Genomic DNA, 20,639 nt, shown 5'->3' on the forward strand with positions numbered 1-20,639 from the left:
CTGGTTGCTTCTCATCTGGAGAAAGCAGGCAACTGGGCAGGGATTGAAGTGTCCAGCAGGGGGCTGGCATTCTCTGTCTATAAGTAACACTGGTTCCTCTTCAAAGCCTCAGCTCAGCGGAGCCGCCGTTTGCTGGTGAAGCCCATGACGTGCAAAGCATCCTGCCTATAGGATTTGAGTATTTCTCAGTGCAGTTTTTTTCTACCCACTTTAAACCTCCAGATTCTAAATATCAGGAAAGATGCTGTGGGAAAATAGCAGGCCAAAAGTTCTTAGTAAACTGCAGCCAGGGAGACTCAGACTAGAATGGAGGTAGAAATAACTGACGCAGAGTGGGTTTAATTCTAAACCTTTCTGTGGCTAAGTTTTTGTTGTTGTTAACTTATTGAATTTAGAGTTGTATTGCACCGGTCATGTGAAAGCCAGAGCAGCACCAGTGTCAAAATAGTGACAGAGAGTTTTGAATACCATAGTTAGTATATATGCACTCAGAGTATTTTTATTAAAGAAGACAAAGAGCCCAGCACAGATCTCATCTTCGTCTTCACTCGGTTGCAAAATCAATAGTTAAGAAATAGCATCTAAGGGAACTTTTAGGTGGGAAAAAAATCTAGAGATGGCTCTAAATGACTGTTTCGTTCTGAACTTGGAAGTGGACCATTTCGTGCACTGCAACATCTCCAATCACAGTGTGGAACTCCCCGTGAACGACGACTGGTCCCACCCGGGGATCCTCTATGTCATCCCTGCAGTTTATGGGGTTATCATTCTGATAGGCCTCATTGGCAACATCACTTTGATCAAGATCTTCTGTACGGTCAAGTCCATGCGAAACGTTCCAAACCTGTTCATTTCCAGTCTGGCTTTGGGAGACCTGCTCCTCCTAATAACGTGTGCTCCAGTGGATGCCAGCAGGTACCTGGCTGACAGATGGCTATTTGGCAGGATTGGCTGCAAACTGATCCCCTTTATACAGCTTACCTCTGTTGGGGTGTCTGTCTTCACACTCACGGCGCTCTCGGCAGACAGGTAAGTACCGGCTGAAAGCTACATGCTCTCCAAGGGTGGCAGACGCCTGGGTAAATGAACTACCATGTCGGGACAGGGAGCTGATTGCACAAGGCAAGTTTTACTCAAACACGGATTCCCTTCCAGGCAGGTTTTTGTTCTGGGGATGACTTCTGGAGTGTAACATATTGGTTTAAGAAAGAAAAGTAAGTGAATGATGGCGACAGAAGGAGACAGATGAGAAAAATAAAATCTCTAAGCAGAAACCTGAGGTGTCTTTTTCTGGAGACATGTCTATTTAGCATTGCCTTTACCTAACTTCTCCCTCCTTGCAAAATCAATTGACCAGTGAGAAAGACAATCACACCCAACAGACTTTAAACCTCAGGCAAATGTTTTTTCGAAGCAATTCAAACCCCTCCGAGAACAGGAAAGTTCCACTGGATTTCTTCAAAACGTTCTTTCAGAAATAAGCAAAAGGAGAAAATAAGCCTCATTTCTCTGAAATTCATTTTCCTCAGATAGTTTAACTTTTCTCACAGCTGGTTTTGTATTTGACTCTCTGTGATAGAACAATTGTGTGCCGTTTTTTCTAAGTCTCTCTTAAATGAAATCAAGCATAATTTGAGTTCTTAAAATTTTCTGGAGAAAATCTATTCAAGGTTGATTTCTAATTTTTATATCTTTATTGACAATACTTCCATATACCATGTTTTTGGGGCTTATTGTGGGGAGAAAGAGGGAGTTCACTACAGTTTTTTATTCTGGGAAATATACATATTTGCAAACTGCATTTCTTGTGTGAGCACATTGCATAAAAGTTTACATTTATTCAGTCTTAAAACTTTATATTCATTCTTTGAACATTTATCAAGTGTCTAGCATATAAAAAAACACTTGCCTGAATTAACAAGTCAAGAAATAGCTGCAGATTGTTCACACAAATTACTGAACATACTTTATGCACTTCTGTGTTCTGGAAATTGGACATAGTAATGAATAGACTTTCAGACACAGCATAGGCCATATGGTCAAACCCAGAAAAACTGCTGCAATGAACATGAGACTATAAATTTTTCACTTATAATCAACTGTATGTCATGTGTTAATGACACAGAAGGATTTGAGAGTGTTCTGGAAAAGACATAGACGCTGCTCTTGAAAGTTTATACTCTGAAGAAAATGTCCCACATTTTAATACATGTGGTGCTGGATTTTTCATTTTGTAGAGGAACAAACAGTCCTCAGGTGATCTGGCTTTGTTGAGTAATGGACAAATAAAGATAGTGTTATCAGTATTTATGGACATGTGTTTATGCTTAGCTACCTGAAGCACACTGCCCAGAACACGACATTTTCAACGACTGAAAAGTAATAGCACAGATGTAAGGTTTTCACATTGTACCGACTCGACAGGGTTTCTCCATTCCCTCCATTCCCCTTTGGCTTGCTCCTACCCTGCACATCTGCCCACAGATACCAATGACCACAGACAGTTTCATGTATTGATTCATGGCTGGCAAACTCTGGAGGTGGCAGAAGGTCTGTGGCTTGTTACCAATGGCCGAGGGCTCTTCAGGATGAGGGTAATTTTCTTAATGGGAAGGAGAGATTTTGGTTTCCGGGTTGGGGAGTGCAGTGGTACAGATGGTGTTTACTCTCTTCTTGGAGAGAAAAACAGAAAGGAAAGTGAGGGCATGGAATGTAAAGATGCAGCTGGAGTTTCAAAGCAGACCAAGTCCACCATCAACAGAAAGGGAAAGCTCTTTCAAAAGCCGGGTTGCACTCCTTCGCAGCTCCGGTGTGTTCCCAGTAAGTTTGTAGTTACTGCCTGTCTTTGCCAAGTTCAGAAATTACTAGAAGCTCCCATATAGCTAACTTTCTGTGTTTTGCTAAGTCTTTTAAAAGCTGATGGATTGCCTGAATCACAGGCAGTGCATCTAACCAATTCCAACAGAAAGAATAGGTATTGAGCTAAATGATTAAGACCATACTTTTCTATTCATCTCATTTTTGAAAGCAATGGGATTCTTCTATCTTATATCTCATGAGGTTGGCAGGGTGAATATAAATTCTACATTTTTTCTTCTCAACAAGGTGTAATCTATATACACAGTAAACTGAACAAGTAACAGCTCAATATATTTTTGCATATGTCTACAGAACTGCATAACCAGATGGAGCTATAGAACAGTTCCAGCATCCTCCAGAGTTTCTCTTATGCCCTTTCCTAGGCATACAGAGGCAATCACTATTCTGATTGCAATCACCATAGGTTATTTTTGCCAGTTCTTTAATCTCATAAAATGGAATCATATAGCAAGTACTCCTTTGCATCTATCTTCTTATGCTTATCATTATCTCTGTGATATTCACCCATATTGATACGTGTAACAGTGGTTTGTTCTTTTTAATTGTGTGTAGTGTTCCATTGTATGAATATACTTTGGTTTATTTATTTGTTCTAATACCGATGGACACTGGGTTGTTTTTAGTTTGGGGATGGCGATAACCTGCTCTGGACATTCTTATTCTTGTCTTTGGGGGAATATAAGTGTTTATTTCTCTTGGGTATATGTCTGCGAGTGAAACTGCTGGGTTAGAGGGCCTATATTTACTAAATATTGCCAGTTTTCAAGGTGGTAGTCTGTATTAGGTAGACTGGTGAAAGAGTGAATGAACCAGAAGACCCTCCAAACCAGATGGTCACCAGAATCACAGGGGAGCTTTAAAAACATACAGATTCCTAGGCCTTGTCCTAAATCTACTAAATTCAGGGTTCTGGGGCATGAGTGGAGCACATAGTGATAATCATCCATCCCTGCCCCCTACACATTGCCCAGCATTGCCAGTCCTCATTCCAGCTTCCCTTCTGCAGTTCCCCCCCCTCACCGGGTGAATTCGAGCCTTTGTCAATATGAAAAGAATATCAAGTTTCTAGAAAAGTTTACACTGGCATCAGCGGGTAAAAGGGAGACTTCAAGGCAGTCCCAGAAACCAGAATTCTGGGGATTTGCACAGCTGAGCAGTTGCAGGTTTGCATTCAAGCACCTTCAATATTGATCCCCATCCTCCCTCTCCTCCCATGCTTTCTGTCCTTACACACACACTGATATCCTCATACACAGTGGTTGCACGGATGTGTTCCTGGCTTTGTTTCTGGGCTTATGCTGTGTCCCACCCACTCTCCAGCATGCTTTCTCCTTTCCTAAATACAGACTGTATTCCTCATCCCATGTGGCGTATGGGCTTGGAATGGGTATCAACAAACCTGCATTTTAGGCATTTTCCTGCCATTACTACCCATATGAGAAAGTGGGACTAAGTCACTTAACTCTCTGACCTTAGTTTAATCATCTATAAAATGATGGAGTTGAGCTAGGCAATTTCTACGGTCCCTTCAAGTTCTAAAATCTTGTGATTTTTTTTTTTCTATCTTCTTCTCTATCATTCAGAATCTGATTCAAATCTCCTCCTTAAAACCCTAAGTTGAGCCATTCTAGCTCAAATTTCCTGACCCTCTTGAAATATCAGACTTATTATCTGAGACATGAATTATCTTGTGACACCTTTTATATTGCTGTTTTGAACTGTTTTGTCTGTTTATTTTAGCCTCTCACATATTCATTGCTTTACATTTTTAGGTAGATTATTAAGAATGTTGAGGGCAGAGATTTTTAATATATTCTTAAATCCTCCATAGTGCCCCACAAGTTTTCTTGTACCAAATGGGTGATCAATAAATAACGACTAATTAAAATTATGTTTAGTTAATGCATACCATTTTCCTCATTCTTATTCTTCATTCTATTTTGAGGATTAATGTGAAAGCATACTCTTAAAAATAATGTATTGGCCGGGCACAGTGGCTCACGCCTGTAATCCCAGCACTTTGGGTGGCTGAGGCGGGTGGATCACCTGAGGTTAGGAGTTTGAGACCAGCCTGGACAACACGGTGAAACCCTGTCTCTACTAAAAATACAAAAATTAGCCGGGTGTGGTGGCAGGTGCCTGTAATCTCAGTTACTTGGGAGGCTGAGGCAGGAGAATTGCTTGAACCCAGGAGGCAGAGGTTGCAGTGAGCAACCTGGTTGCAGAGCAAGACTCCATCTCAAAATAATAATAATAATAATGATAATAATAATAATGTATCACATAGTCATCTGCTCATCTGTTCTCTATTAAGCTCTCATCTGGGTAGATGAGAGAAAAACTACTTTTTTGTGAGTCAGTAAATAGATTCAGGGGATAAATAGATGGGTGGATGGATGGATGGATGGCTGGCTGGTTGGTTGGGTGGGTTACATGTTATGAGTGGACAGATGGGTGGATAGATGGATGAACGGTTGGATAGATGGAGATATTTTTTACATACCAGTCCTTCCTATTAGATGTCCAACTTTGTGCTAGGTGCCTCATTATTATGTAAATGAAATTTGAGACCTGAATTGGACCCTCAACAGAAAAAGGGTGAGAGTGTTTTGTGTTTTCTTTTCCAGTAAGTGTAAGGTTTAAAGCTGAATTTCATGTTGACAACATATACAATGCCCAACTTATATTAAGCCTGCTTCAGTGCTATTATTCAGTGTTATTTTTACTAGAATGCGGCTGGCAGAATGGATTCTAAGGACAGATGGATATGGCGGTTCCACTGTAACATGCTTCTTCTTTGATTCTATGGAAAGACTGGTTATAAGTTTCTTTGTTATTTGGAATGTAGAAAGAAGCAGGAAGGTGTTATCTTTCTGCAAGCTTCTTGAAGTACAGATTCTTTGAATTTTCTGCAAGGAATGTATGTGATAACATGGTTTGTAGCTTTCCCGACATCTAGAGCTGTATGGTCTAACTTGGTAGCCACTAACCACATGTGGCTATTTAAATTTGCATTTAATTTAAATGAAATGGAAAATTTCATTTCCTCATCACACCAGCCACACATCAAGTGCTCAGTAGCCACATGTGGCTAGTGGCTACTCTATTGGACAGTGGAGATACAGAACATTTGAGTCATTGCAGAGGGCTCTATTGGACAGTTTAGAAAACAGTTTGCTATATGCTTTGGGGTCCAATTTTCTTCCCCAGGATACACGTTTACTCCTCTCTCTCACAGAGGGTATCAGGAATTCCTCAGATAGGCAAATATCAAATGCCTCCCAGCTGCACAGGTTCTTCCTGGCTGTGAAATATCTTATGTTGGAAGACACACACAAGTGAAGAGGGAAGAAATGAAGCAGCCCCATATCATCTGCAGTCACAGGGTTGGGGAATTTAGGCATCCCATTGATGAGGTTTTGAGGCTTTCCAAAGACATGAGGGGTCAGCTTTCCAGGTCTCCACTGTGAACTTGTGTCTGATCTTTCCATTCTTTCTTGTAGGTCCTCTTCCAGCTGCCAGTCTCTCTTTTATATCCTCCTGTCCCAAGACTTGCCAGAACAAACACTGCTCTAGCCAAACTCTTCTCACTGCCTCCCACATGTGCCACCAGACTTCTCCCCTCTCTAACTTCATTTCCCCTTCTCTGATGGCTGGACCCTATGCTTTCCATCTACCCAAATCCTATCAATACTTCAAGGGATAGTTCAAGTCCTTTCTCTTGTATGAAGCATTCCCTGATCTTTTGCTTTCATTGATTTTTTTCCCTTCCCAAGATGTTTCTGCCTGTATTGTTCATTAAATGCCTAGTCTATCCTGTACTACTAGGTCTTTGTTAGAGATTTGTTTTATACTTCCTTAATCATATGGGGTAGTTCATAGGGATCTGTGTCTTCTACAGTAGCCAGGCCCACTCTGCATTCAGTAAGAGTACAATAACCACACCTTGGTTGATGTTTCAGCAGTGACAAAAGGATAAAGTCCAGCAGTTAGAAGTAAAAGTCATCTTGAAGTTCACACCCTTGTTTGACACAGAGCCCAAAAGAGGTGATGGGATTTAACTTCGTCACAACAAATTCAGAATGGAGTCAGATTAGAAAGAACCCTTTCATCCTCATTCCAAGTCTTAATTCCTTCAGGGGAACTGGAAACTTTTCTTCAGAAACCATCAGACACAGAGTCTGAGTCCATTTCCCTTTTCTGGACAGTGGGAACTACTGATGCCAAAACCTACCCTTCTGAAGGAAAATACCCTGAGTGACTCCAGGGTAATCCCCTTCTAATGGGGTCGCCCCAGTAATTCTAAAGGCTCCTCTACCACTCTAGAGGCCCAGCTTCATTGATTTCAAGGAGATTCGCCCCTTTCTCACAAGCGAAGACTTACTTCATTTCATTTCTTGTAAAGCATCCTTCTAGAAATGCTTTACAAGAAAGTCCTTCTGTTGGAACCAGTTTACATGAGCTGCCAGTTCATAACTTCTGTATAGTTTGATTTTTCTGAAACACATGCTGCCCCACTCTGGAAGGAAACTCAACTCATGTCTCTCCATGGCAATGGAACTACTACAGCTGCCAGCAGCCTCTGGGAGTGATGAGAGGGCAGGTGCTGTTGAAGTGAGGTTTCCCAGCAAGGCTCTTTCAAGTGGATCGGGAGAGAAGGGCAGCAAAGAACTTTGACCTTCTCTCTCACATGTTATCTTTTAAAGTGTTAGGCTTTTATGTGACTAATTAAGTATCATTTCTGGCAACTTAATATGCATAGAGGCAAAAAGGAAAGCACAAGCTTCATCATGAAACATAGAGTATGGCCGGAAAGGGCTCCCTGCTGAGGTTTTTTGAACTGTGCCTGTCAATAACATCCTTTGAAAATAGGCTAAATTTACATTTTTGAACTTGTAAGTCCTCCTATGCGTGGGGTTTGCATAAATTCTCTCTCAATTAAAACATGTTTTTCAGAATAAAAGAAAAAAATTCTTCATTTCTTCTTCTTATTTCCTAGTAATAATAGAACAAGGGATTTTGAAGAAGTTCATTTCACATATTACACATCATTTCCTATAGCAGGTCTTCCTTGGCCACTCGATCTGAAGAAATCACCAGTAGTATCCCATAATCCAATTTCTTTTTTCAGGTCTACTGAGGTGTAGTTTATCTACAATAAATATCTTATACTCGTATGAATTTTGACAAACATACAGTCACATCACTACCACCACCAGCACAGTCAAGATAGAGGATATTTTCGTCACCCCCCAATTCTCTCATGCCCCTTTGTAATCTATCTCCTTCTTCCACCTACAGATCCTGGCAACCACTGGTCTTTTCCAGAATGTCATGTGAATGATATCACATAGTATGTAGCTGTTTTAAGTCTGACTTCTTTTAACTCACTTTTTTGCATGTATCAGTGATCCATTCCTTTTTATTGCTGAGAAGGATTCCATTGTATAGATATTCCACATTTTGTTTATCCATTCTCCAGTTAATGAGCATTAGGGTTGTTTTTGGTTTGGGTGATTATGAATAAATCTGCCATAAACATTCTTGTACAGTTTTTATATGGATATATGTCTTCATTTCTCTTGGGTAAATATCATCCATTATTATTTTCTTGAGAATTATTTTGTTCATTTGTTTGTTTACTGTCTGTCTGCTACCACTGGAATATAAGCTCAAAAAAAGTGGGAGGCCATCTCATTCTTTGGTGTATTCTCTGATACTAGAACAGTCCCTAACCTGTAGTAGGTGCTTGATAAACATTTGTTGAATTGATGAATGGATGGATGCATGAAGAGAGGAATAAAGGAATGAATGAATTCTAGTAGGTCCTACTGGGTAAACTCAGAATACTGGATTATGGTCTGTAAATCACGTTGCTCCTTTCTTTTCATGATTAACAGAGTGATCGCAGGAGAACAATGGTTCCAACCCTAGATGACAAGAGTTTATCCAGATTTTATGGGGATTCTTGGTGTGGGGGCAGTTTTAAAGAAAAACCAAACAAAATTATGACTACAAAATTAGGAAGAGAAGTGGACATTTTTTTTTTTTTTTTTTTTTTTTTTTTTTTTTTTGAGACGGAGTCTTGCTCTGTCACCCAGGCTGGAGTGCAGTGGCCAGATCTCAGCTCACTGCAAGCTCTGCCTCCCGGGTTTACGCCATTCTCCTGCCTCAGCCTCCCGAGTAGCTGGGACTACAGGCGCCCGCCACCTCGCCCGGCTAGTTTTTTGTATTTTTTAGTAGAGATGGGGTTTCACCGTGTTAGCCAGGATAGTCTTGATCTCCTGACCTCGTGATCCGCCCGTCTCGGCCTCCCAAAGTGCTGGGATTACAGGCTTGAGCCACCGCGCCCGGCCGAAGTGGACATTTTTAAACCTTTAGAAATCACATGTTAGATTTAGAAATGATAATAAATCACAAGTTTAAATAAGCTGGTAAATTTCACCAACATCATAAAATCCAGAAAAAGAACATAATATCTATTAAATAACCGCCTGACACACCTCTGTCATACTTGTTTTCTTAAATATTTTGGCTTCATCCTCATTTGTCTCCCTTTAAAATGACATTATTTGGTAAAATCCATTTCTATTGAGAAAATAGAAGGAGGTGGTCAGTCTTCTAGCATGGTTTATTAAAATTGGCTTTTTATTAACGAGAGATTAGAAAAACTTTCTTTCAGCTTCATATCTCATTATTGGTAGTGTCATATACATGTTTAGGATTAACATCAAACTTGGAAAAGCCATTATCAAGTTTTTTTCTCATCTGGACTGTAAAAACCCAAAGCATTTCAAGTTTTCTTGTGTTTTGAGTAATCTTAAATACTTATTCAATTGATGACTCCTAGTAACCTATTTATCATGGATGTCTTCACATTATGAGTTTTGTGCTATCTCCATCAATGGCAGTATTTTGTGAGTATGTGCAACATCTGTGACTTTACACAAATATATTTGCTGTTTGTAATTTGGCTACATGTTTCTGCCCTATAAACACAGACACTCATAAATTCAATTGTACTCATATATTTGGATTTAAATCTACCATCTAATTGTTTGATTTCCATTGGTCTCACCTGTTTCATAATATTTTTTCCTTCTCTTCTTGCTTTCTTTTAAATTAGATATTTTAATTATTCTATTTCCCTTGTCTCTGAGTTTGTTAATTATACAAACTCTTCTTAATTTCTTTTAGGGGCTTCCCTAGAGTTTACAACAGCATGTATCCCTGACTTATTAGAATCTACTATAAATTGGAACTTTCCTACTTCCTGGATGATGCAAAAACAGTAGGACACTTTTAACTTCATTTAAAATTCCCTCTTGCCTTTTTGTTGGTTATTGTGATTCTATAGTTTAATTCTCTCTAGATTTAAAAACCTACATTATTTTTATTGTCTGTACATACTTTACATATACTCACACGTTTACCTTTAGATTTAGATTTAGATTCCACTTATTTACCTTTCCTGTTGTTCTCCATTCTTTCTGGCATCTCTGTGGCTTCATCTGAGATCACTTTACTTCTCCCCGAAAATCTCCCTTCAGTATTTCACTTAGTGTACACATTTTCTCAGTCTTTGTTTGTCTGAAAGTGTCTTTGTTTCACGTACTTTTGGAGGATATTTTCAGTGGGCATAGAAATCTAGGTTGGCAGTTCTTATCTTTCAGCACATTGAAGTTGCCATTCATTGTCCTCTTACTGTATCTGACAGTCATATGTCAGTTTTATTGTTGCTCCTTTAACAGTATTGATTTTTTCTCTTGGACTAATTTTAAGATTTTTCTCTTTATTTCTGATTTTCAGCAGTATTACTATGATGCACTTAGGCATGGTTTCCTTTATTTCTGCTGCTTGGAGTTCATAGCATTTCTTAAATCTGTGGCCCAAAGATTTTAGTTAGTTTTGGAAAATTCTCAACTATTACAACTTTAAATATTGCTTCTATCTTATTATCTCTTTCCTCTTCTTCTTTGTCCTGGCTACACATAAGTAGAATAACTACAGGTTAACTTTAAGCTTTTAAAGTGTTTTCCCCTTTGGTTATCTTTGCTTTTACTAAGGCAGGCAATTTCATACTAGAGTCAGACCTCTGTTACTGAGAAGTATTTTAAGCACAATTTCATTTCACCATTTTGCCATGTCCCATAAATTTCCTACTCTCTTTTCTGTATTTGCCATCTTTTGTTTCTCACTGTACTTCAGTCTGGCCATTTTCAGTTCTCTAATCCTTTCTTCAGTTGTGTGTAGGCTGCTTCTGAAGCGTCCATTTAATTCTTCATTTCAGTTATTATATATTGCAATTTGAAAATTTTCATTTCGTTCCATCTTGTAGTCTAATTTCTCGAATTAGTCCGAATACATTTTAAAATACCTTTCTGGTAACTGTTAACATGTAGGACCTCTATACATTTATGTATAAAGAATTGTAGATCATTTGAAGCTCTAGATGGTGCTATCTTCCAGAAGAGATTAGCTCTTGCTTCTTGAAGGTAATTAGGAAGTGGCATTACATTTGATGCAGTCAGGGATTGAACAGATTGGAGGGTGGACTTTGGTCTTTGTGAGAGTTTATCTATTTCTACTTTTCCCCTGTCACTGAGGCTTACCCTTTCGGGCATCTCAACTAAAAGCCTGAGGTGTTATCCTGGGCTTCTCTCCTCGGTGGGCCCTGGATTCTACTTATTGTCCCCCTTCATCCTAAAACTCCTGGAAGTTGGGCTCAGCTCTCACTGTCTCTGTCGCTGCTTGACATTTTGGTTAATGCCTTAAGGGGGAAATGATGCTGAATAACAACTTCATGTTTTTGCACAACATTTCTCTCCAGGATTTTGGACTGTCAAATCCCTATTACCTAGGTATTTCTCTGATGTTTTCAAATAGATTTTTAAAACTTTTCCTTCCAGAAGAGTTGGTCAGCAACAAACCAGTTTGCCATTATCAAAAAGAGAACATCCCCTACTACTACCTCCCTTAAAGACCTGATCTGCTGCCCTCAAAACTACACACAACCCAGTTTTTTTTTTTTGTTTTTTTTTTTTTTTTTTTTTTTTTTTGAGGCGGAGTCTTGCTCTGTCGCCCAGGCTGGAGTGCAGTGGCGCGATCTCCGCTCACTGCAAGCTCCGCCTCCTGGGTTCACGCCATTCTCCTGCCTCAGCCTCCCAAGTAGCTGGGACTACAGGCGCCCACCACCTCGCCCGGCTAGTTTTTTGTATTTTTAGTAGAGACGGGGTTTCACTGTGTTCGGCAGGATGGTCTCGATCTCCTGACCTTGTGATCCGCCCGTCTCGGCCTCCCAAAGTGCTGGGATTACAGGCTTGAGCCACCGCGCCCAGCCCCAGTTTCTTTAAAGAGGCATTCAGAGCTACCTATTCAGGCCTGTGGGATCAACATTTACAGCCTCAAATTATCTCAGCAATTCTGAGTGAGAGAAGTGAGTTCTGGCTAACCTCAAAGTGAGTAAGTCAGGAATCTCAACTGATGCCTGCAGCAGTGGACACTGCCAAGCATGTAGGTACATCAAAGCCTCTGGGATCTTTAAACTAAGCCAGGACTTTTAGCCCCAATAAGCAGGAGCTACAGATGACATTTCGCTATTCAGTGATTGATAACAGCTAAAATTTCATGGGAAGGAAAGAGCCAGAATGTTCCTAAGGTACATTTCTTTAAACTTCACATCTTTATTACTTTTTCTTTCTTTCTTTGTCTTATTTCTTTTTTTTAATATTGTTTTTGTATTGTACTCAGGCCAGCTGGCCAGTGGTGATAGCTAAAGATTACATGGGAAAGAAGTAGGGGGAAAATGCAAAATTTGTCACATAAAGAATTTATTTTCCCATGTGAGGAGAATTTACTGTGACAATAATGTCACAGTATGTGACTCACTTCTTTCTTCATGCTGTCTACATATAAATAGAATAACTACAGATCAACTTTAAGATTTTCAAGGTTTTTTTTTCCCATTGGTGGTGGTTATTTTTTAATTGAGTCAGGCCGTTTCATACTAGCCACAGGCCTCTGTTATGAGAAATACTTTAAATACGATCTTAAAACAATAGAAAATTATGTAAAAAACAAAATCACAGTAGTTACCCCATGAGTACATATGGGAAATGCTTATTTCTTTTTAAATAAATGGTGATCAGAACAGATTTCTAAGAATTTCATTATTATCTTTTCTTCTCCCTTTACACTTTAAATGATTGGAAACATCATAGAAAAACAGAAAAATCAGAATTTGGCATCGTTTCTTCCCTAGATTGTGAACAGAAATGAAATTGAAATTTAAAATGATGATTTAAGGAATACACGTACTGTGGGATGAAGACAAGTACAGTCAATATTTAGTTTTAAGTATTCTTCACTTGTGCTTTAAAAAGACCCGAGCATCTAAAGTGCTATAGGTAAACATAAAAATCTCTGCTGACCTGGGGATCAAGAGACCCAGGTCTAGTCTTGGTTCTCAGCTAACTGGCTGTGGGACCTCTCTGGGCCTCAGTCTCTGGTCTGTCTCCTCTTCTATGACCTCTAAGTTTTATATTCCATAGTTACATATAAAACAGATTTGTAATTAGACATAGACTCATTTGTCTGTACCAGGATAGCAGCACTTTATATGCTGAGCTAGCAGCATCTAGTCTAAGAGCTCTTCATAAAGGCATATGTCAGTATTCTTATACGGTTCATTAAGGGCTTTTCCTAGATGTATCTTGCTTCCCCAATTAGATTTTAAACCCTCAATGGTCAGGAACTATTATATCCATAGTGCCAAGCAGAGCCTGAGATGCCAAATTAGTGCTTAACTGTGCTGTTAGACTAAGCATCCTGAGTGATGAGTGCTTAGTACTGGAAGACCAACGACAGGGGTCAGTGGCCTATTGTCTTCATTATCACAGATGAATAAGTCTAACAGACAGTGCTGTGTGAGATGGAAAATGAGCTTACTTCTGTTTAAAGAAGGAACCAACAGCTTTGGTGTGGACAGTCAGAGAACAACAGAAACGGTAAAACTTTTGGCAAACTTTTTCTGCAATATATTAGGCTTTGTGAACCCTACGGTCTCCATTGCAACTGCTCAATTCTACCCTTGTAGGGTGGAATCTGCCACAATGTGTAAACAAATACACATGGTGATGATACAATAAAGCATTATTTATGTACCTTGAAATTTGAATTTTATGAAATTTTTACATCTCAAAATGTTCTTCTTTTGATTTTTTTTCTCAACCATTTAAAATGTAAAAACCATTTTTAGCTCACGGACCATATAAAAACAGGCAGTAGACCAGACTTGGTCAGTGGGTCTTAGTTAACTGTCCCTGATATAGAGTGTGCATGCTTTCTGGGGTGGTTATTTAGCAGTGAGAATTTCCTAGATGAATGGAGTAGGACCTCGGGGAATCCACGACCCCTTTCCAGTTAGCCGGGACAACTTCCTAAGGAATATTGTGAAGAAGAGGCATACATCTGTGTGATGCTTCAGGGTTTTGAGGCACCGTGATATCATGAACATTAACTTTTTAGATCATTTGGAATCCTTATCATTATCCCTGTTTTTAGATGGTGAAATGAGGGTTCCACATCACACAATTAGCAAACAGTGAAATTGAGAAGCAAGCCGAAGTCTTTAAGCCAAGTGTTTTTTCCAGCATGACCTGGGTCCTGTGTGATGCTAACAGTTGTTTAAATGAAACAAATAAGGGGGTTTTAAATGGAGATTTAGCTGGGTTCCAATTTCCATGGGTGGCGGACATGAGGGCAGGGCCTTGTAAATTGTTCACTGGGGAAGTAAAGGTATAAACAGATGCTTCTCACCACCTCCTTTTAATGTTTCTCCATCATGCAGAGTGCTGCTTTCTCTAAGGTCTTTTCATTATAGGCTCATGTGAGCAAGTTGCTTTAAAATTGTCAAAAAGAGGAATTGAGTTTGGGAGAATCACTTCTTTGTTTACCCCCAGTGATTTTTCTAGTCTTGAAATGATTAGAGAAATATCAAGTGTTTTGGCTCTAGAGATCTCTTGGGAAAAGGCTAATAAGTTGGTATCCAGAGTGATTTTGGGTAAGAGGGCTTGAGAGGAGTGTGTGTGACTAGGAGCATGCCAGGGGAGGAATGGGTTATCTTGAGCATCTTGAACCCATTTCCTTATCTGAAAGGAAGACATTATAGGCCAGGCAAATTGGATGAATAGTTCTAGATTTTTAGTTTTAGTCATTTATTTAATTCACAAATAAAGTAGGCAGAAAATGAACAAGACCTAGACCCTACTCTTCAGAAACTGATACTCCTGTTACTCAGGGCACATCAACTTTCTTCATTTCCAAAATGGAAAGAGCAAAAGTGTCACTGAGTGTCCAGGGCTTATGCTTTTGTTTGAACTCTCGTGTACCTAGTACAGGACCATGCAAAAGTAGCTGCTTAAGATATGCTTTGTATTTGGATTTGTATATACTAGAGGTGTTACTTTTTGGGAAGTAGGGGGTGCTTTGTGTCATTTTAGCATGATGTGTTGCACTGAAGCTAATTGTAGGAACAACCTGTGAAAGCAGGGACGTTGCCCTCTAGTGAGCACCAGGGTTCTTTGAAGTCAGGGTGCCCAGAAGCAAGGGCAGAGCACTGCCTGTTGGCTAGCAGGGTCTTGGGCATCTGTGTGAAACTGGGAGATGTTTATGGTCTAGATCATTAAGAAAAGATACAGAATTGTATACTCTCAATTCTGTACAAAAGACAAAAGAAAAAATTGAAAGGAAATATATCAAAACATGACATGCAAAACTTACAGATGATTTTTGTTTGTTTTTAGAATTCTCTACTAAGTTTTTACAATAAGCTCTTTGTAGTTTGATAATAACTTTTTGTGAATGAAAAAGTCCTTCAAAATAGCTAAATGCCTCTTAACTGCCTTACTTGTTGATACTTTTGCTGACTCAAAGCAACTATTTCAGTTAGTTCTTAAGATACCCCTGAAGTTGCATGATAACAAGCTTAAAAACTATTTCATCTTTCTTCCCTTTCTTCTTTTCTTGCTGTTTCGTTTTTTTCTTTTAAAAATGGTATTGGGGTAAAATATACATAACAAAATTTGCCCTTTTAACCATTTTTAAGTGTACAGTTCAGTGGCAGTAAGGACATTCACAGTGCTGTGCAACTATCACCGTCATTCATCTCCAGAACTTTCTTCATCTTCCCAAACTGAAGCTCTATGCCCGTTAAGCAATAAGTCCCCTTATTTTTGTCATTTTCTTTTGTTTGCTTTCTTTTGTTTTATTTATTAATTTTGGGGGATCACATTTAGTACATCACTATTATTCATAGTGGAGATAAATTCAAAAGCATTAAATTTGAAGAAATGTCTGAGTTTGAGCCCTGGTTCTTCCAGTTGTCAGCTATGTATGTGACTTTGGGCAAATCACTTTATAAGCTTCAGTTTACTGATCTTTAAAATGGGGAGAGAATCATCTATGTTTAATATATCATAGGACTGTTGTAATTTTTGTAATGTTGTCATTAAATAATATATGTTGACTTCTTTATGACATGTTACAATTCCTAGTCAAAAGAGTGCGTGCACCATTAGCATGACTGCTATTTACGTTCATAAGGGAGCCAAGAGGTCGTCGTAGAAATCTTGACCTGTTGACATTCTAGTGGACTCTCTTTCCTTTTCAGAAAATACAGTAATAACCTTTTATTAAATCAAACTTTTCCAACCCGCAGCCTGCGGACCACCTACGGCCCAGGACGGCTTTGAATATGGCCCAACACAAATCTGTAAACTTTCTTAAAACATTATGAGATTTTTTTTTTTAACTTATCAGCTATCATTAGTGTATTTTATATGTAGCCCAAGACAATTCTTCTTCCAGTGTGGCTCAGGGAAGCTAAAAGATTGGGCACCCCGATTTAAATAGTGCTGTTTTTCAAAGTGCATTTGAAAAATTTAGCTCATTTAACTCCTCATCATAGTAAGTGAGATCGGTATCTTTAGTTCTGTTTCACACATGAAAATGGAGGCATCAAAATCTTGTGGTTTAAAGTATGGACTCAAAAGCTAGACGGTCTCTGTTTAAACCCCAGCTCTTTCACTTGCTAGCTGTGTGACCGTGGACAAGTTACTTAACCTCTCAGTGCCTTCGTTTCTTTATGTGTTTAAAAAAAAAAAAAAAAAAAAAAAAAAAAAGAAGACAATAGTAATACCTATCTTCTAGTATTATTATGTAGGGGAAGAGGAAAAGCTTCCTCTAATTCTTTTTTTTTTTTGAGACGGAGTATCGCTCTGTCGCCCAGGCTGGAGTGCAGTGGTGCGATCTCCACTCCACTGTAAGCTCCGCCTCCCGGGTTCCCGCCATTCTCCTGCCTCAGCCTCCCATGTAGCTGGGACTACAGGCGCCCGCCGCCCGGCTAATTTTTGTATTTTTAGTAGAGACGGGGTTTCACCGTGTTAGCCAGGGTGGTCTCGATCTCCTGACCTTGTGATCTGCCCGTCTTGGCCTCCCAAAGTGCTGAGATTACAGGCGTGAGCCACCGCGCCCGGCCAGCTTCCTCTAATTCTTGGAAAGTGTTGAGAACTTTGTGCTAGGCACACAGTGAGTAGTATATAAGTTTTTGTTAAATAACAAAAAATAAAAAGAAACGGAGACAACATGCTTTCACAAAAATAGTTAAACATAGAAGTGGGACTAGAGTGCACGGTTCCCAGTCTTCATCCAGTCCCTCTCTCCCCGTCTTGGACTCCTGCACCATACGGAGATGCCTCCCCAACACTGCCAGGATCAACCTCCCGGGCCAGTGGTCCCAGTAAGCTACAAAGCTGGGTCACTATTTCACCATTTATAAAACCTTTCCCAAACATGTATTTAAATCTAGTGCTGTTAAATTTTTATAATTAGACACAGTGACTCATATGCCATGATGGTATTTTTGAGCTGTAATGATTCTTATTTTGGAAAAACATGATAGTGCATTTTATTATGATAATTTAGAAATTCTATTTTTATCCTTAATGATTATTTAAAAACTGAAAACTATCTCTGATATTTCATTTTCTATATATGTGTTTGATAAACTGACCGGATCAGGAGAAAAAATGTACATAGTGGTGGTATCCATATCCCCTGGCACAACTCAGAAGTCACTTACAGGCCTAGGCTTCCTGTGTTTCTCTGACCAAGGGTGATCTCTGGCCAAGGAAAGGTTTGAGGTAGGCTGAAGTGCCCCAGAATTACCACCAACAGACAATTCTCAACCAGAGAGGAGAGCTGGTGGGTAAACACCCCACCCACCTCATCCTTTGGTGGCACAGTAGTCTCTCAGGGGATTCCCAGCAAGAATGTGCCCCAGTTGCCCATCGTGGTACCCTTTACTGGCTTTTTCTACCTCCCCGTGCTTCCTGGCATCTTCTTCCAAACAATTACTTGCACCTAAATCCTTGTCTCGGGGTCTGTTTGGGGGTGAATGACAATTTACAAAGGCAATTTATGACCCTGAATCTACTATCCCTTCCACCTAGAGCACGGTTGATTTTTCTTTGTCTTTCTGATTTTTTTTCCCGTTCTCTGTGTATCTTCTTTGCTACACAGTAGAGTAATTGCAGGCTCTGTCTAACTACAATTTGCAAATGGGATTTCAAAATGTTTTTCAAACATTTTGGCTCATAAAATTTTAACAAGTTATAAATGTATGTTCGTCCCTAACATTTTTGAGGAATGAACAATGTGTGCAGGATGTTTGAACACCTAACTGAAATTAAATGGATTACTACTTTCCTTTGTCATTTTAAACATATCCACTGGCAACTGTAGTATTTCATCCTTCATATACCCTTCTGATGGGCTCCCTTACAGGGTTAGCATTGAGCTTTGAAATTGGATCACTCTGCTGAAACTCATTTTTGGCCCAAGGGTCAATAGTTGCCCAACTCCTTATGAGAAAGTGCTATAAGATGTCCAACAACTAATTGCATCTCTCATTCCATTTTATCCCTAAGCTTCTACATCCCTCATATCCCAGGATCAGTACCTTCCCACTGTCAGTAGCTCTTTCTCTAGCCTTGTTCCAGCCTCTGGTTTCTAGTCCTTCACTGGTGCCATTTTTCACCTTGGCTCTAAGATCAAGGTCTCACTCAGATGAACCCTGCTGGCTTTGAGGCCTCTGAATATTTTAAAGAGCCCAGACACTACTCCAGGCCTTAGGCCATAGGGAACTGCAAGGCGTGTATATGGGGGTAAAGAGAACCCTTGAGGCCTTAGCCAAATTTTCTGGCAAGTGTCTTCTGGGACAATGAACCCCAAAGTGAACTTCACATGCTCCTGGAAAGGTGTGGCCTGATCTGACAGGTAAGGGAAAGTACCAAAGCCTCTATTTATATTGATTTTTATTTTAATATAAGGATGAATTAAACATGAGTAATATGTAGTATCCAAATTGAGGCTCACCCACATCGCAGGATTCCTTACCATGTGTGGCTCAGGCAGCAGGAGTGAGCGGCCCACTATCTAGAAGGTTCAAATAGGACACCATTACTCTTCTTTGCATTTTTAGCTTAAGAGAAGGCATTGCCGACTGATGTGTGTTGTGCATAATCTAGTTTTAATTAAACTAACCTCCTCAAATGGGCAAGTGGCTTAAAAATATTCCTGCTGAAACAAAATAGAACAAAACAAAACCCCACAGATTGTAGATGATATTAAAATTGCAAGCCTAAGAGAATAATATGAATATAACAGAGAAGACACTTTCCTCATTCCTGTTATAGGCTGTAATCAGATATGACACATTCAATCACATCATAGTTATAATAAGCTTTTCTGATGGCAAAAGGTTCACTGTCAATAAACTAGGATAAAATATTTAACAAAAAATATTTAAAGTAGTCTTTAAAATTTTATTTTACTGTTAGCTCATCTTTTAAAAATTCTACATTTTAGCATATGTTTTCTCCCTGACTTGTTTATGAATTCAGCAATTACCATTTTCTAGATTTTTTTCTCTTTCTTTCTGTGTGCATGTTGTTGTGTTTTGTTTTGCTGAGCTTTGGAAAGTAGGGTGCACACATCCTCACCTTTCACCCCTAAGTATTTCAGTGTATATTTCCTGAGAACAAAGGTAGTCTTCTACACAACCCAATGCCACCATCACATTGAATGAAATTAACAATAATTCCTGGTAACGTAGAACGAAACTGTACCTAATATATTAGTACAGCAGTACATATATATAATTTATACATTAACATACATACAATGTAGTTGTATGTTCAATTTGTTATTACTTTCTTAAAGCTCTGTTCTTAAAGGATTTTTAAAGAATGGGAGTTGGTATACTTCCCTAAGTGCCCCCACTTCCCCTCCAACCTCCCACCACCCTTACTCCAGCTTCTTCTTGGGCATCAGAGTAGACTGACAAGGTCCAGATGAATGTTTTCTGCAGGGAACTGGCCCAACTTGCGTTGCTAGATGGAATATAACTTTTGTTCTTTTCTTCTCTTCTCCATCTCTTCTGTCTTCTCCCCTTTCCTCTCCTCTCCTCCTCTCCCTTGCCTCCTTCTCTCCTATCCCCCAATTTCCTTTCTTTTTCTCTTGTTCCTTTTTTTCTCTTCCCCTCCTTCCATCCCCTGATTTCCCCAGTGATTCTGCTCTTTTCCTTTTAGTCCATCAGGCATTCCTGCCCATGTCTGACAGCAGAAAAGTTGAGGAATTATTTATTTAATTGCCCTTTTGCTGGAGCTCTTCACCCCTCCATGCCCTGTTAATCACACACT

The 20,639-nt window shown here is 39.4% G+C and overlaps 1 protein-coding gene across 1 annotated transcript in view; it reads left to right on the forward strand.

Annotated features, from left to right (window-relative positions):
* Positions 1 to 218: 218 nt before the first annotated feature.
* Positions 219 to 20,639, forward strand: part of GRPR (gastrin releasing peptide receptor) — a 31,085-nt gene continuing 10,664 nt past the window's right edge. The window contains exon 1 of the mRNA XM_010383292.2: positions 219 to 1,029. Coding sequence (XP_010381594.1) covers positions 617 to 1,029 — 413 coding nt within the window. The 5' untranslated portion in view covers positions 219 to 616. The remainder of the gene's footprint in view (positions 1,030 to 20,639) is intronic.

Source organism: Rhinopithecus roxellana, chromosome 7 (genome assembly GCF_007565055.1).
Source record: "Rhinopithecus roxellana isolate Shanxi Qingling chromosome 7, ASM756505v1, whole genome shotgun sequence".
Lineage (NCBI taxonomy): Eukaryota > Metazoa > Chordata > Mammalia > Primates > Cercopithecidae > Rhinopithecus > Rhinopithecus roxellana.